At 35.2% G+C, this 18,448-nt stretch overlaps 1 protein-coding gene across 1 annotated transcript in view; it reads right to left on the minus strand.

Annotated features, from left to right (window-relative positions):
* The window catches only part of ATG2B (autophagy related 2B), a 40,523-nt gene that overhangs the window by 17,170 nt on the left and 4,905 nt on the right, over window positions 1–18,448 (minus strand). Inside the window, exons 3-20 of the mRNA XM_010140896.1 lie at window positions 17,458–17,610; window positions 16,389–16,491; window positions 14,840–15,002; window positions 14,054–14,233; window positions 10,912–11,008; window positions 9,719–9,901; window positions 8,926–9,080; window positions 8,105–8,216; window positions 7,685–7,946; window positions 6,733–6,883; window positions 6,119–6,211; window positions 5,761–5,949; window positions 4,209–4,482; window positions 3,335–3,440; window positions 2,096–2,288; window positions 1,811–1,953; window positions 677–834; window positions 253–425 (exon numbers count right to left, since the gene is read on the minus strand). Coding sequence (XP_010139198.1) covers window positions 253–425; window positions 677–834; window positions 1,811–1,953; window positions 2,096–2,288; window positions 3,335–3,440; window positions 4,209–4,482; window positions 5,761–5,949; window positions 6,119–6,211; window positions 6,733–6,883; window positions 7,685–7,946; window positions 8,105–8,216; window positions 8,926–9,080; window positions 9,719–9,901; window positions 10,912–11,008; window positions 14,054–14,233; window positions 14,840–15,002; window positions 16,389–16,491; window positions 17,458–17,610 — 2,888 coding nt within the window. The remainder of the gene's footprint in view (window positions 1–252; window positions 426–676; window positions 835–1,810; window positions 1,954–2,095; window positions 2,289–3,334; window positions 3,441–4,208; window positions 4,483–5,760; window positions 5,950–6,118; window positions 6,212–6,732; window positions 6,884–7,684; window positions 7,947–8,104; window positions 8,217–8,925; window positions 9,081–9,718; window positions 9,902–10,911; window positions 11,009–14,053; window positions 14,234–14,839; window positions 15,003–16,388; window positions 16,492–17,457; window positions 17,611–18,448) is intronic.

Consider the following 18,448-nt stretch of genomic DNA (forward strand, 5'->3'; position numbering starts at 1 on the left):
TGCTTGCTGAGTTCACTGCAGTTAAAATCTAAACTAATACAACATTTGCAACCGATACGTATTTTCCTGCTTCCATTTAGTTATTCTCACGTAAAGCAAAGCAAACAGAACTGCCAAGATATTCTGTTGCATTATTGTCTAGGTATAGTACAATAGCGTGAAGAATACAGAATTACTATTACAAAGACATGTTCCTTCCAAAACCAGTACATACAACACGAAGGGGATCTTTTTGCATCTCCAGCGTCTTACCTTTACATCTGTGAATATGGACACTAATCCATGTGTCACATTTAGCAGGACAGACAGAAAACTTTGTGAGTTCTTATTCTGAGAGTCAAGCTTTTTCCTTCTGCGTGAACGATAGTTTTGATCAACAGTGGAATAATATTGTAGTGTTTCTTCCTCAGATCCACTCTCGTCATCTAATAGATAAAACAAAAAACTAACTCTCTAGCTAGTACACATATTATGCCAATAACTCAACTGTCTTCCCATCAGTAATGCAATTCAATTTCACACTTACTTTAATTAAATACTAATCCAAGTTTTTTCTTTTTGGTTCAAGTAACTCCTTTCTCACAAGTTTGCAAATTCTTTCTACTATCAGCTTAATCACTTCAGTCAATTATGCTTTCGAATCACTACATTCTAGATGATTTATTAAATGTATTACCATAATTAACTGCAGATTTAAATTGGCTAAAGCTGTCTTTACTGAAAGTGTTGATGAGCTGGCTGGCCACAGACAGTCCAACACCGTAAGAAAGGTTTTCAAATGTTTCTACAGGAGATGGAGCCGTTGGTTCCCACAACAACAAATCATTGCTGATCCTAGGAAGAAATACATTATCATTATACAAAACATATGATTACATTACCCCTTAATATAAGGTCACAAGAAAGAATAATGTATTAATGAGTAAAAGCAGTTCATAACGAAATTAACTTTTTTTCTGCAACTATAGTATGCACATATCAAAGTCCAACATCTTCAGTGACACAAAAGCCTCTATTAGCAAGTGTATACTACCTCAGTAGATTGGAGGAGGGGTGACAAAGCCCTATTTTGATCATATCAATTTTCAAGCAAAGTTGCAGGAAACATTAGTTCTTTTGATTTCAGCTGAGTCTGTTGGGTTAAAGATTATATGTGACTTTCAGTACAGAAGTACACCAACAGAATATTCAATGAAAGGTTCGGCTTTGCCACTCTGGAAGTGAAAAAATGCTTCCAAAGTAAAGTAATGCCTATCAGAGGCTAAAATAGATCAGCATCTCTCTTAATGTAAGTAATGTGTAGCATAATACCCATTTTTTAACTTTTTTTAATATAGTTGTACTTCTGTTTTTAAGACAGAAAGCTAACAGATATCTGTAAGTTGGGTTCACTTTCTCCACGTTTTCATAAGCCTTTGTAAGGCTTACAAAACCGGGTTATGGTTTTCTCCCCTGCTTGCCTTGTGGACTCCAATTTTTAGATGTTAAGAGTCACTGAATGAAAAAGAAAGAATAAAACTGCATTAAACAATTTTTGAAGCACAATGATCTATTTATAAAGAAGAATTCAGAAAGATTAGAGCAAAATGAAACATTGCCTACAGTATACACTTGTTCACAAAATCTGCCACTTTTTAGCAGCTGGCTGATAAGGCATGGATTAGATACATGACACAGTGGCATCTCTCATGTTAACTTGGAAGAATATTTAAATAGCATTTTATGTTCTTAGAAAGCTATATAAACAACAATGGATACAGAACTACAAGTACAGGTCACGATAACCAAGTAAAACTGTTATCATACTTGCCTATTGTAAAGCTTTTCATAAAAGCTTTTGTTTGGTAATGTTAAGTGTATGTTTGGTAACGTGAGTTCCAGTACATAATGAGAATTGCTAATTGTTTTATCCTGAAATTCAGTCATTTCAACTACATCTCCTGGCATCACCATCTGAAAGAAAAAGAAAAAAACCTCTCAAGGTTCAAGGGAAAAAACCCAACAAAACTGGAAGCCAGAAGGTGCATATAAGGTACTGAGAATATCTTAATTTTGTCTACCATAAGCACAAAGCAGTAACAAAATTTTATAGTACCTCTTCATTTTCAAACATGACCCTACGAGAAGAAAAAGGAGAAGGTTCTGGTCTTCTAATATCACAGACATCCTTCAAAGAATGAGACCCTCCTTCTTCTTCTTCTTGGAAGTTATTATCACCTTCTTCCTCCTCAGCTGCTATCCTTTCCAGAATAGAGTGCACAGCCAGAGGATTTATTTTCAATACAATCCTGACATTGGAGAAGTTATGCAGAATAAGTCATTAGAGATGTTTAGAATTTTTATACTGATGCACAGTCACATGCCCCCTAGCTCTACTACCCAGCCATTAAATACACATAGACTAAATAGCTCAAAGACCAGGGATTTTTTAGACAATAACATATTTTATCAGACAAAGCAATATATTAAGAAAAACACCAAACTTAAAGGCAGAAAGTGACACAGAAAAAGAACCAGTCACGAAGGTTAGTGTCTGCTTTTTTCAACGCCACCAGGTGACCTAAGAAAAACCTAGCACTCTCCAAAAACAATGCTTGCATCACTACATCAACAGGTATTTAAAAATGTTCTGCTATATACTGTTCTGCATTACATGTAGACACTTTCTGAAAAATTTATTTTTACCATTGTAAAAGAAAACCACGCTAAAAAATGACCATACAAACATGCTGTCAGAAAGCCACTACATTTTGTGGAAAAAAAAAAAAAAAAAAAAGAATGTGGAAATGCTGCAGCAAATGTAAGATTGTCTCTCTAAACATCTTTGTACATGCTACAGCTGTTAGGTCCTTCTCTTCAGTAATTCCTAAGTATTGCACTGCCTCATATGTGATATAAGCTGCAGTAATACAGTTACAATATAATTATTTTTATTGCTGTTAGAGCTTTATACCAGCTTATAGTAATACTGTGAGGCAAAATCTGACTGAGGTTTTTACTGGTATTCAGTCTTGAAAGCAAAAGTAGTAGAAAAGTGACAAAAAAAAAAAAAAGGGAGAAAGTTTGAAGTCTGCAGCCATTCACCTTCACTGAAATTTACTCGGGTCTACCCAGAAACCATTATACATTAAAACCATCTTGCATTACTATAAATGTAGACTTTTTGGAATTTTTTTTTTTACAAATTCTTGGGTTCTTTTCAATAGCTAAATGTTCTTTCTTTGTAAATTATTTTAAAGCATTTACCACACAGGCAGTCTATATTAAATTAGAAAAGTAACAGTACTTCATAAAAATCCAAACAACCCACATTAAAAATAAAACATTATTTTACCGAGGCCAATCAAAATTGTCCGATGACGATGTTGTATCTCCATCTATGCCACCAGACACTTGAAAAAACTTGACTGGTGCTTGTGCATGATCTTCTTCAAATAAGCCTGAATAGCAAAAGATTTTAGAAAAATTAACACGGGAATTACAACGGCTAACTTCAGGTTACCCGCTCCTCAGGTTGGAGTCCAACGGGCTAACTTATCAACGCTCTTCCTAACATACTTATGCAAATTTTGTCATCTTTTCCTCCTGAAGTTAAATATCAATTTTTAGAAACAAGAATAATTTCACATTATCTTCTAGCTAGCAGCAGTTAGAAAACCAGATGCTTCTAATACACAAATATCTCCATTTACATTTATAGCATCGCTGAGTTATGTCTTCTTCAGCTTCAAAAAGTACATGGCATGACAAATCAGCAGAGGTGGTCTCACAGATTTATTACTTTTATTTAGGACATCATAGACTTCATTTCTAGACTAGACTTGAGATTCCTAATTTGCATAGCTGTAGTGTACACCTGCAGTCTACAAATCTTACCCTAATGCCATGATAAAAATCCCAGACTCATGCCAAATTGAAACAAACTGTAACAATATCACAGAAAAAACCAGAAATCCTAGCTCAGATCTCAAAATCAAGAATGAAAGCACTATGCCTAACACACAGCAGCCTTTCCCCCTAGCAGTGTTATTTTGACTTATGCTGATTTTTAGTACAGAACACTAAACTGCAGCAGAGATACCTGCTCCAAAATTCAGGTAGAAAAGACACTCGTGTTAATCCACATGAGAAGATGTTTGTCTCAACTACGTAATAATTGGGAAAATTAAAAAGATTATTTGAATATAATGTTAAACTAACATCCTTACCAGTTAGCTCTTTAAAGGTAAGTTCTAATTTAACTTGTTCTGGAGTTGACCCTCCTATAAACTCGGTTTTAAATTCCATATCTGTAAATTCAAGATGAAGAATCTCCTTCTGAAGTGATTTCTTAAACCATGGTCCTCTTTCCTGATCTGACCGTAGGTCAGGTATTGGGAAGCGAACAGAGAGATTTAGTGCTGGGGCAGTGACTTGAACTGAAACTCTACAATTTGCAGGAGTATGTGAATCATCCAGAAAAACTTCAGTAAATGCTTTATGCTAAAAAACAAAGGAAAAAAAAAATCTAAATTAGAGAAAATAGCACTAAAAACAACTACGGAGAAAGCTTTTGATGATGTAATATATGAAAAATTACCCTTTTTCATTTTTAGGTATCACACAAAACACACATATTAGAACCAATTATTATTATTATTAGCATATTCTTCTATGGCTGGTGCTGATAAGATTCTACTTAGAAACCAAGTATTTGCAGAGGTTAGCAATCTTTCAAAAAATGGCTATCTTCATACTTTTTTCTCTTCGAGTGACAGTACCAAACAACACTCAGTTGCAGTTAGCAAGTACCTTGTCTCTCAGATTTTTTTTTTTTAAAATGCTATTGTTGAGAAGCCAAGAACTCCTATCAAGCATATTTGTCCCTTTCATTAAGTCATGGCTTCCAAGCTCCTGTCATTGACGTGTCATTCATAACTCCCTGAGCATAGCTTATTGCTGACATTCATCGGAAAGAATCAAACTTCCCAGCCCTAACCATATTGACAGAAATTGATGTCTTAAGAAAATTCTCATTTAAAAAGTTAGTAAGTTTTGAAGACTAATTTTTCTGTAATCAATCAATGCAGCAATAAAATTACATTAAGATATTCATTCCTGTGTAGAAAATAATTTAACTGCATTAATCTTTCCTCATCTACTTCAAGAAAAGCCTCAAAGTTCAGTGTTATTGTGCTAAATATACTAGCACTCAAATCCTACTGACAAGCTGAACCACAACAAACAAGACCCAACTTCTCTGTTAGTCCTCGATCACTTGAACACAATGCATATGTTCCCCACCCTTTCCATGACCTACTCCAAAAGCAGGTAAGCACAGCAGAGGTGACTGGGCTGACTGTGACACCTGAATTCAATTTCAATATAGAAGTGGAACTATCAGCAACAGTTTATATCAGCTGCTGGAGAGCATGATAGGGCAGATTAGGGATTAGATGTCAGTCATGGTTCCTTTTTTTTTTTTTTCCTTCCTTTTTCACTCAGTTCTGTTTGCTTCAAGAAGCTGAGAACTTAAGTTTATAAAGCAGCTACCAAGATGCAATCACTGAATCCAAAATGAGTGCCTAAGTCAGACGGCTCCTGTTCTGTATCAGAAAAAACAAACGAGCAACCACCCAAAAAACCACAACTCAACCAACAAAACCAAACAAAAAACTGAACACCACAAATCAATCAGAATTAGCAATCTCAGGCTTAGTGTCATCCTGCCTTCCTCCTGCAAAAAAATCAGGAAGTTTATTAATTTCACTTTTCACTTACCAGACTTATGTGCTTGTTGTAGGAAGCATACATGTGAGATGCCATCATCTCCACCGTAGTTAATTTCTGCGGCTGAAGTAAGGAATTTAATCTGTCTACAATACTAATATCCAGCTCACAAAACACTGGACTTAACTTTATTTGTAACTCTTCTTTCTGTGGAACGGAACTGAGTCTGCCTTGACTACCCTGAAAATAAAGAGAAAAAGCACTAAAATCTTTAGAAACAATACAGCAAAACAAATAACAACTGAGAGTTGACTCCCTGTTTTGTAAGAAGGATACCTTTCTCTTAAAATGAACAAAATTAGACAATGGCTATTGCACAGAAACTTGGTGGTTTTAGCTCCCACCTTACCTGAGGTCCTCTATTATCCGAATGCTTATAATGAAGCTGAAGGCATGGCATAGCATGAGAATCACTTTCTTCTTCAGAATGAAATGTCAGCAGCTTGAGAATAAAATAGAGTTGAAAAACTTAATAGATAAGGAGAAAGGAGTTGCCACAGGAAAAGGTATTTATGACATTTTACTCAGAACAGACAATAGGTAACCCTACGGTCAAGTCAGCTAACAGAGCCCCAGCCCAACCATTTACTCATTCCATTTACTCAGCCACTTTACTGGCTGTCTCCAACGATTAAAGGAACTGGAAGAATAAACGTCACCTAACAAAATCCTTGCAACTCTACTCAACTCATTTGAAAACATTCACGCTAATTCCCAAACTGTGTTAAGAATATTTAAACAAGAAGTAAACTAGCCAAGTATGGCTACTTCACACTATTCCTGTCTGGTATGACAGCAATCTTGTTTACTGTTTTGAGCTTGCAATCAAAACGTAAGTTGCATTTCAAAGGCATAACACACACACACAAAAAAAATTAAAATTAGATCCATTTTCAAATCTAGCATTCTCAGTTATACAATTAACATGTCTTTTCTACAGAACTCCCTGTATTTCTTACATACCTCTGTATAGTGAGGCTGAATGGAATGAGAATCAGTAGAGAAAAGGCATTCCAGAAATTCCATATTCCCAATGGATAAATCAGTACTAAAACTTCGAGAGGCAGTCCTTTGTCTTTGCTCATAAGACACTTTGATGCCAGTACCTATAAATCTGAATTACATAAATTACAAAAAATAGCATAAAACAATAAAAATTAAGTCAATATATAAATATGTAAAAAAGGATCACTACAATCCTTTTAATAATCATTGAAACCATTGTGATTGTCAAAAAATAAGAAAAAAACCCTAATTATAACAGATTGTAGCTTTAGCAACAAATACAATGGAGCTCACTTAATGTTACACATTCAACAATGGTCAATGCAGAGAAATTTGTACTCTTTAGACATCTAGCCTAAGGCACAATTCACATAAAGCTGGGAATCTAACATCCTTATATAGGCAATAAAAAAAAGTCAAATGCCTCAGGAAATCTAAATTACATGCATAAGGTTAGAAAACATATATACACCCTTAAATATTTCCTATCATACACTTTTACTTCGCACTAAGTAAGCCGCTAACCTCCTTCAAGCAGAAATCCCTATTTTGGAATAAAGATGGTAGTGTAAAATACAGCTATTTCTAAAGAAATAATTTTCTCAATGATTCTTGACTCTCTAGATTTCTGTGGTAGAAACTGTACCCAGATTAATTCATCTATTGTTGAAAAGAGCTAGGTTGATTTTAATGTTTATGCACTTTTCTTCTTCTTTTATTCAAAAAAAACCCCAAACAACAGTCTTGGACAACAGATGTCAAAATTCAAGGCTATTTTGAAGTTAACTAAGAAGTCTAATGCAATTCAAATATTTAAGTGACAAAATTCCTACAGAAATAAACTTACTTTACTCAAATTTACTTTAAAAATATTTTTGTTAATTATATTTATTAATAAGCAAAGTTATACCTAAGGTGATCATGAGAACAAGCTTCTGCAAATACTTCTCGGAAGGACAGAAAATCTTCTGTTGAAAACTTAACTGGCTCAATCTTTTCTATTCGGGTAAAGAAATCCCGAGCCATTGGTGTCAATGGGTTAAGGTTCAGTGAACTTTCAGGTGGGGGTAAAGGGTCAATATGAAGTACAGACACTGAGAAAGTTCCAACTGCCAGTCTAAAAAGCAGCTCAGGTCTGGATTCATCCACAGAAACAGATCTGGATGGAATAGCTGAAATACAAAATTAAGTTCACGTAATTTTTCAGTAGTAACACATTCATAAAATCATCTTGCTTTTGATTTTCATTTCTTTTTTACCAAGTTGTTGCATAACAATTTATTTCCAGAGTTATCTAGGGAGAAGGACACAAAATAACATTTCTACTTACATGTCCTTCTTAAGGAAGTCTGGTGAACCATGTTGGCTGTAAGCGAAGAACCTCTTGGAGGTTGTAATTCTTGTTTGTTACGATCAAGAAAATCACCCCAAGTTGGCTGAAGCTAAAAGAAAAACCACGTATCATAAATTTGACGATCAGATGTTAGACATTAGATCAGAACATAAATAAGGTAAATAAACAAAAAGAAAACACATGCATATAAGCTATAAACAGCACACCACTTCATAGCGTATTAGTGCTTAACTAAACAACGTAGATAAGCTTTACTTTAGGCTGAGCTTCCTAATTATATGGTTGTCTACAGCCACATATTTTTAAAGCTAAAGTTGCTCTCTCCATGAGTGTATATTCTCCTGTTTCCCTGTAAAAAGCACAACTGTTCTCTGTGGTTTTCATTAAGCAAAACATTCAACACATGACAGATTTGGGGAAGACTGTGGTACCAACACATAATTTGAGGAATAATGTAATACAAAGATTTTGTAATTTCTGTCATTGCCTGTGTAGTCCATATGAAAGAAAATCCAGATGGCAAACATGCAGTTATTAAAAAGAAAATAAATCATTAAGTGTCCTATGTAAGTTTCAAGGCATTTCAAAACAAATAAATTCCATTTCCTGTCGTTGTAGCAAAACAGAGAAGAAACTTTCCAATACAATTTCCATAGCAGAAAAGGAATACTATCAGCTCTAAACATTTTCAATTGTCCTAGAATTTTGCAATAGTTCATTGTAAAGAACATTTGTGCAACCGCTTCAGACAAAAAGTATTAATGTCACAAAGATTTTAAGTGTAGTTAATACTATACCACTGTAGTGCTCAGCGGAGATCCTGCTGGCGTAGTTGTGTATGTACTGGTTAAAGACAAGTCTAGATCCATGGTTGGAGGGTCTCCAAGAGGTGGAAGGGAAGAAAGGCTGTGAGACATGTCCATTTCAGCCATTGAGAAGAAAACTTCTTCTTCTAATTAAAAAAAACACAGATAGTAAAAATAACCTTACTTTTAATAGAAAAGCAATCCTGAGTTCAGAACAGGCAGAATAACCGGCTATATGTATTATTTACAGAAGTTAAGTTCTCTTTACACTGAGACTAGAATTATCTGTGGACAGAGATTATTGAAAAAAGCGCAAAAAACGTAATAAATACTAAAACAGTTAAATATTCCATTTTCATATTCAAGATGCCACAATTTCTATAAATTCAATTCACTCTCTATTTCACAAATCAAAGTTCACATTTTCACATTAAACATAAAACCAAAAATTATTTAAATAAAAATATCAGGGCAATGCAACTATTACTTTATATTTAATTTCCTCAACCATACACTCAAAAAGATGCTACGCTGCACGTCTATTTACCATGTGGCACAGTAACATACAGATTACTGAATGGCTTCAGTGAAATACTGAATCAAATCTAGCCTGATATCTAAAATAGGTGTTAATTTTTATATTCAACAGCACAACTATCAGCATGCAACTGTTCTATGTCAAGTTCTTTTGATTCCTAAATTAGTAGAGATTAAAAATGAGCAACTAATTTATATAATCTGAACAACAGGTTATTTCCTATGCTGCATCATCTTTTATACTTGCCACGACTAGAAGGCGTTCTGGCACTTTCTGTCTCATAGAAGCTTTGTTCAGATGATGCTCCTGCAGACAAAGACTCTTTTCTTAAATAACGTTTCAGCTCCATTTGAATCCGATACTCATCTTCCTGTTGCATTGGCCGGTTCTTCCTGTCTTTACTTGACAATTCTATCCTGCTTAGGCTCTCTGAATTAGAAAAGAGGATAGAAAACCCACTGTTAATTTCCTAACCAGTACCCCAAAGAAAATTTAAAAATGAATCTGAAAATTGACAGTTGTTATTTTCGTGTATATATGCAGCTGTATATACGTATCTGTTGAATATACACGCATTTTTTTATTTGTCCAAGACAGATTAATCTCTCCTTAGCATTCATTAATTTCAAGTCTAAAGAAAATGTGTTAAGGTCATATATGCTGATATATGTGAACATATCTGCATATATTTCTCAGTCAGCTTTAGGAACTAAGGACACAATCTCTTAAAGGTTTCACTATTAATGAATATTAAATTTTTACGGATGAAGATGACACATATGGGAAACTATATGTAACTACATGCTTTTCCAGTTACCCAAAACCAATATACAAGCCCAGTACAACAAACATATTAGTATCACTAGGAGAATATTAAGCATCCACCCTGGACATGACAAATCTTTTTAAAGAGAAGATTAATCATCTATCCTAATAGTAAGCGTGGTTACATCAGGTGGATTGGAGAGAGAACAAATCAAACCACTCTCACCCTGCTACTGCAGTAGTCAAAAACACTGCTGTTAATTGCCTAGCAAAATTGACAAATCTCTGCCTGTCACTAAAGCATAGGACAGAGAAGAAACCAAACTGCTAAGCCCCTCTCGTGAAACAGAAGCTACAAGAAACAAAATTGTTCTGGCCTCCTGATTTTCACCACTTACCATTTCCCTATCTCTGGTCCCATTATATAGCCACTTATCAAATTTTATTTGTTACCTAGATTTTCATTACCGGCATGTACAATTTGCAACTGAAGTCAATAAACTGATCGTAGTCCTACTCAGAGCAGCAACAACACATTTTGCTAGTATCAAATAGAAATTCATAATAATCTACCAGCAAACTTTTTTTCCTCACTGAGGAAAGCTGTTTCTCTTGCAAAGTTTATTTTTCACCCACCATAATATCTATGTAACATTTACAGAATGTTCACTTGCCTGGTCCAGCAATAGCTGCTACCATATCCAACAGAAGATGCACCTGCCTCGGTGACAGGAATAGATGTACAGAGTCTATTTGCCCATCTATATCCAACTGAAGAAAAAAAAAGGAAAGCAAACTTAAAGAATTTTTCTTTAAAAGCCTTCAGTCAACTATTTTGGTAATAGATTTTGATGCTGTATAGGATACAGCCATTCCAGCATCACTTTCATGTTCTACACAACACAGCTAGAAAGTTAATTGCATATTGCTTCCAATCTGTATCTTGGCAGGATATACAGGGATGTGTCGCTGACAATTTATCACCTTACAACACACACAAAATCATCCAACAGGAAAATTCAAGAATACCATTAACCTGCTAGTTGTGTTTCTTCTTTAATAATTCCAGAAGTAATGAACAGTATAAAGTTAGTATTTTGTACTAATTATAAAATACTGTAGTCAGCACCTTCTGAAGTAGCCCTTAAACTGTAAAAGTTCTAAGCACTTTTTAGTATACGAATAAATAAATTCACATACTTTATTCATAGAGTGGGATGTTTATAAAAGTCTAATTGGCTTGAGATGGTATACAACAAAGCAAGCCACTTATCTTTTGAGAACAACTCACATTAAAATTCTGTTAAGGACTTGTATATATCTATTTTTCAATTCTAGAATCCTGTACTCCCAGACATTGGTCCATTCGTAATTATTACTCATCGTATCAAGAGTAGGTGGCAAGGTGCTGGCAGCAAGGTATGCTGCAGGATCTGCCCCATGCTGGGCAAAGCTGGTTCCAGCCATCCCTGTAAAGGACCCACCTCAGGACAAGATGAGCCCATCAGCAAAGTTGGTGGTGCCTCTGTAAAAACACATTTAAGAATGGGCAAAATGCTGCACGGGCAGTGACATAAAAAACAGCAAGAGAAACAATCCTGCAAACCCTAAGCTCAGGGAAGGAGGGGGAGAAGGTGTTCTGGGTGCCAGAGCAGACGTTCCCTTGCAAACTTGGAAGAGATCACACTAGAGCAGAAACCCTCACTGCAACTCATGGAAGACCCTACTCTGCAGCAGGTAGATTTGCCCTGAAGGAAGTTGTAGCCTGTGGGGAGCCCACAGAGGAGTAGGTTCCTGGCTAGTACTGCAGCCCATGAAAAGCCCACAAAGCAGCAGGTTCTCCTGTAGGAACTGTGGTTCTTGGAGGACCCCTGGAGGAAAAGGTTTATGTTGCTGAACAATAGCCCATGGAGAGGACCCACACTGAAGCAGTTTGTGAAGGACTGCAACCTGAGTGACCCACACTGGAGTAGGGGAGAAGCATGAGGAGAAAGGAAGAGCACAGAGGAAATGTTATGAACTGGCTGCAACCTCCCAACTTCCCATGCACCCTGCACTGCTCAAGGGGGTGAGGAGGCAGAGGAGGTGGCAATTACGAAGTGAAGTTCAGCCTGGAATGAAAAATGGGTGAGGGGAGGGTGTTTCTATTTATTTCTCATCATCCAACTATGTTCTAATTGGCAATAAATTAAATTAATTTTCCCCAAGTTGAGTCTGCTGTGCCTGTGACAGTAATTGCTAAGAGGTCTCCCTGTCTTTATCTCAGTCTGTAAGCTTTTTGATCACATTCTCTCTCTCTGTCCTGTTGAGGAGCATGAGTGAGAGCAACTGGTCATGGGGAGGGGAAGAAAAAAATTGGCATGCAATGGAATGTATTTATATGAAAATAGACTTATGCTCATAAAAACTTTAAGAAAATATTTACATAAGCTGGGAAAATAAATTATCAATTAGTTTGGTATACTGTTTCCTAGTATTTTTATCATGCTTTGGAAAGAGTTGAAAGAAAATGATGACTGAGGTGTGTCATACTTGACACAAACTTACATAGTACACTTTGCAGTTTACATGCTTGAAACAACTATTCTAATCAAAGCTGTTCTCACATAATTGAGTTTCCAGAGTAAGAGTTTAAACTAGACTAAGCAATATACTGTATCTATGTTCTCTCCCATGTGCAGTAACTCCACCTGATAAATAAAAAACCAGGTCCTTCTTTAATTTTGTCATTTAATATTATATCCATTCACTAGGTCAGATGTTGCTGTTATTCAATATACCAACAATGCTTTGCCTGTACTCAAACCCACCACTCAAGCTTAGACCACTGCTCTGCATTCTATGATATAGAACATCTATAAAACAAACTCTGCTCTTGACATTTTTCTTCTGGCTACCTTAAAATACAGCTAATGATTAAAAAGTGGAAAATTTTTGATCTTTAGAAACGTCTGGACATCAGTTAAAGGTGTTAACTGCATTTACTATTCATACTTTTGAAATGGCTGGCATTTTTCTACTTCACACCAAACAAAATATGTTGTTCCATTTTTCAAGGACGCAACTGAATAAACAAGAAAAGTTAAAGACTGACTAGAAATTGCTGGATGTAAGTAACTTTTCTACTGTAGTAGAAACTTTATGGTTTCCATAGAATATGGTACACTATACATGGCAGGCCAATAGCCTCCCTTTGGAGACAAAGGGAATATATCTACACACTCACACTCTTTTTTTTAAAAAAAAAAACTTTATTTTAAACTACTTTGCTTCCTGTATCTTTATGTAAAGTCAAATAAAAGATTTTAACTAATAGCATTTAAACATGCTGTTACTATTTGGTTTACTGTAAATCTTAATAAAAAAATTCAGAAGTAGAAATGTTCATGTTAGTTTTAGAATGCTGCGACCTATTTAATCATTTAAGGTTTACTTGTAATTGTTGAGGTAAATTATATCCTTTTAACCCAACGTGATTCTAACCAACCAGTTAAACATTCCACACTTATATAGTCAAAGTCAGTCATAGTGCCACAAGGAAAAAGGATAAATGAAGAGCAGCACGGTTTTTATGAAAACACTTCTCAGGAGTTACTCGAATACATAAATTCAGTCCCTCTAACATACAGAAATTCTCCTTTAGCAGATTTCAGTGTACCATCACCTTGTCTGGCCACTGTAAAGATGTCTTATTAGACATATATATTGGGTTTGAATGCAGAGAACAAAACTAAGGGGATTCTCTCTCCTGGAGAATCTCAGCATTTTTTGTATGCAATATTAACTCAGTTAAAGACCATGAAAAGCACAACTAACCTTAGCTCCAGGAAGTACTTCATTTTGCTTTAATGTTAGGCTCAACTCCATTCTACCAATCAGCTTACTGATCTGCACAGGGTCAGAAGGAGTAATTTCTGGCAAGTTTCTTGTTAATTGCGGATGTGGCTCATAAATGATTTTTGGATTCCAGCTAGGTGAAAGCTTTGGTTCAGTTGCCTTAAGACATTACAGAGAAAGGAGTAAGAACATACTCTGTTTCTTACAAAAAAAAAAAAAAAAAAAAAAAAACCAAAAAACCCAAAAAACATTACAGAGAAAGGAGTAAGAACATACTCTGTTTCTTACAAAAAAAAAAAAAAAAAAAAAAAAACCACAAAACCCAAAATACAACAAAAAACCCCAAAAAGCATTTCAAATAAACTTATCACACAAGTTATCACTTTACACAAATGTAAATTTGACAATGGCATTAAAAGCACGTACTGATAACTGTGAAAGAAACAAGGCATGTAAAATTAGAAACATTAGGGCTTTCCCAAAAAAGCAGAGCAAGTTTCCACAGAATAGCGAGTTGTAGAGGACTTCCACACATTAAAGTTGTAACCAGTTTCGAGTATAATACATCCTAAATTTTACTCAGTTCTAAAGTCTGTTTCCTTTCCCCTTGTCAAAATCAACTGGAAATGATTATGAAACTTATTGAAAATTGATTCAACTAAAAGCTCAACTCATACATTGTTAAGAATGGATCTAATATATTAGCATAACAACATATTCTATCCCTCATCAATTTATATTCATATATAATGTGTTTAATTTTACCAGCTGAGTAGTTGAACACACTGGGGAGGACTTTGCTGAAGCAGGAAACTCATCCCAGAAGAAAGAGACACCTGAGAGCTGCAGTAACTTGTGAGCAAAAGCCGTGGGCTGATGTACATTAATTCCAGAGCACTCATCTGCAGTTTCATCACAGTACATAGTTCTGGGAGACGACAGAAAAGAAAAAAAGATGGTAGGTGCATGCAAATTGTTATCTTTGTTGTGCCATTCAGCCTCTAAGTTTGTACACGCTTTCTCTCTTTGTACTATTCACAATGTCCCTGACTGTTGTAAAAGGAGAAGCCACTACGCTCTGCAAGTGGGTGGAAATCTTAAATTATCTACAAGACACCACAGGACAACTGTGACATGCTTCCGGTGTGTCCTAGAGTATGACTGTCCACGTACTTATGTCTAATCTGAACACGAAGCAAAGGAGTCTGCCCAACACTTCTATACATACATTTCCATTAGGACACACACAATTCCTGCTTCAGAATCCAAATTTTTTAAAAATCTTCCATCTAATATTTTTCTTTTGTCTAAAAGCACTACTTGAAAGTAACATTCTATCAAAATGAAAGTTGAAATTGAGAGAATAGGCTCCAATTCCATAAGGTTTCTGTGAAATTAAATTTCTTATATTAAACACTGAGAGACAGCATAAAGAGTGAATACCTTAAAAAGTGCAAGTCTCCACATATTAGAATTTACAGTGGAAAAATAAACCTACCTTTCTGTAAATAAAATTTGTCAAACATCAAAACAACAAGGTATTCAACTGTTTCAATCTAGTTTTTAAAGCACAGAAAAGGAGGTTTCTTCTGGGAATGGACTTCCATAAGAAAAATAATTATAGTTTACTAATGTCTCTCCTAAATTGAACATAACAACCAGAAGTTTATAAATGCTTTAAATCAAATATATTTCACAAGCGTTTCTCCATAAGAATCAGTTTAATTTGTTAAGGATTTCAATACTTTGCAAAAACGTACGATTACCCTATCCCATAGGTCAAAAAATACTTTAGGAATGCATATAGTATTCAAATTCACAGAATACATGTGGACTCTTTTGAAAGCTCACAGAGGACCTAAGTCTTCCAGTTTATTTTGTTTCAGGACTGTAGTTTTCCTTCTGAAAGTGTTAAGTGAAAAGACAGTAAGAAAATACAGTAAGAAAATACAGTAAGTGCCTTACTCAAAAGGGTCAATTCCTTTTGTGTACTGAAGAGATGGCCTGATTGGCCAACAATATCCACTGACTGGTGAACATTTGAGAAACGGTATACATAATCTGTGGAAGTGCTCATTAACTTATCCTTGGAAAATCCAAAACTCCAGTTTGATGGTTAAAAACCTTTAGCTTAAACATGTTAAGTGGAAGCTGAGTGGAGAAAATGCTCACTGACACAATAAAGAAGCACTTAAGAGCTAGTGTCTAACTGTGCACTAAGAACGCATGTGCATGGGTAAGATACATGATACAGGAAATAGCAAGAAGTGCCTTGGGGGGAAAAAACCAAACATTTAAAAAACAAACACTTTACCTTTCAATTCTGATTTCAAGTGCAGTTCCACTTTTAGAGTTTTCTGGTACATGCTCTATTCGCAAAACAGTATCTAAAAAGGTAACTTTCACTCTTCTTAGAACTTCAATGAAAAAACAAAAAGACATGCAAACATTTAAGTCAAGTTACTCAACAACAACTTTCATAACCAATTTAAAAGAGTTTTTAATTTTAAGTTCTCGATATTTATTTCAGTGGAAATAATCAGTTGAGTTTAATAATGTAAGAAGACATCAAGTGACAATGTAAACCCCTATGAAATGTCCAATATATACACCCATATTATGCAACGGAACTTTAAAGCACAGACATTTGAGCAAATGACAACTCAAAGCTGTTCTATGGCTCAGTGTGGAAGTTCCTCAAAGAAAGTACCTCCTTCACTGTGCACCATGTATGAACTTCTAAACACTGCTATAGCACTACACTACTTTGGCCAAATAATTCTATTTCTAGATCTGATTTTAAACATTTCCCTTAGCTCATGCATTTCAGCACTAGGTTCTCCACTGCATAACGTAGTCATAAGCCCTTAGTTTCTCCCACCTAATAAAACCAACAACAACAAACACCAGACTTTCTAAGGTACTTCTGACCACGTTGTATGATTATGGAGATATAAATGTCTCAACAGATTAGCGTTGTGCAAAAATAGGTGAAAAACCATTCTCTGTCACACACTCAACAGCATCACTACAGACAATCGGTGTGATTAATTAAATTGGCACCTCCAATAGTAAGAGATCTCATTCCAGCACAATTTAGCTGGATTTGTTCTGGTGTAAACACCAATTTGCCCTCGAGTAGGGTTCACTCTGACCACTGAGGGAAGCATACATATATTTTAGTAAGTAAACAGGCTTTTTTAACCCTGCTTTGAAAACATCATCAATTGACCTGTGTTCTTATTTAAATTGCACAAGTAACGCTAACAAGTGAAAATTTATGAGCCAAGTTATGACAAATGAGATGCCATTTTGTAAAACTGAGACACAACAAACTAATTTAATCTCAGACATTCATTCAGATCTCAATAATTAATTCATACCTGTTTCAATAGTTTCTGCAAATTTCTCAAGTCCTTCAAAAGGCTGGGACCCTTCTCCTTGTTCATCTGTCAATTTTTGGCTAAGACACTCTTTTGCAAGCTGCATGCTACTGGTCATAAAACTTGACCAATACATAGGCTCAGCCCCAGATGCTGTGGAGTAAAAGAAGTCTCAATGAATGCAACTGAACGAAACTGAAACAACAAAGACAAAATGAAGTAATACATGTGGCACATCCAGAAAAGAGTTTCAACAGCTTAGTTATGCTTAGTTATACTTAAAAACACATTTAGTCACAATCTCTCTTCATATGCTTTAAAAATACTTCAACCTATTTAGATTTCACTGGTAAGATTCTGGTATTTCAAAACTCAACATAAACAAGATGAAAGCTGGTTTTAGTGCAACCAATCTTCAGCACTGGTTTAAGTGAATAATTTGTTACATGCTTTTATTATATTGGTAAGATTTTGCAGGCATAATTGGCTAAATGAAATCAAAGAAATAACTTTTTTTTTTTTTAAGAACTCCTTTAGGTTTCTTATTCCATTTGAAACATACCCTGGATGGGGAAATACTAAACAAGGTTTAAGATGTTCTTTTAGCATATGAAAACACAGATCTAACAAAAATGTGAGAGCACAGCACATACCAAGCTGAACAAGTTTTTTAGCAGTCAGATTGATAGTGCATTCCTGTAAGCTAATGTCAAGCCTATTGTGAGCAAATACTATAAAACTAGATCAGGAAGTTAATCAAATCCAACTATAACACTCTCCTATAGGCAACCTAAAGTAAAACTAGCACAAACATGAACATCTTAAAAAGCCAAAACATCCCAATTTAGCATTCAGGTCTGGAAACATCCATGTGGTTATAGGAGTCTGATAAAACCAGCACCATGGGTTTTTTTCTGCTGCATTATAACGCACTGTGCAAAGAGAACTAAATGGATGTAAGTGAATAAATGGAGCTTCCTCCTAATACTAA

The sequence above is a fragment of the Buceros rhinoceros genome, unplaced genomic scaffold (assembly GCF_000710305.1).
Source record: "Buceros rhinoceros silvestris isolate BGI_N320 unplaced genomic scaffold, ASM71030v1 scaffold43917, whole genome shotgun sequence".
Lineage (NCBI taxonomy): Eukaryota > Metazoa > Chordata > Aves > Bucerotiformes > Bucerotidae > Buceros > Buceros rhinoceros.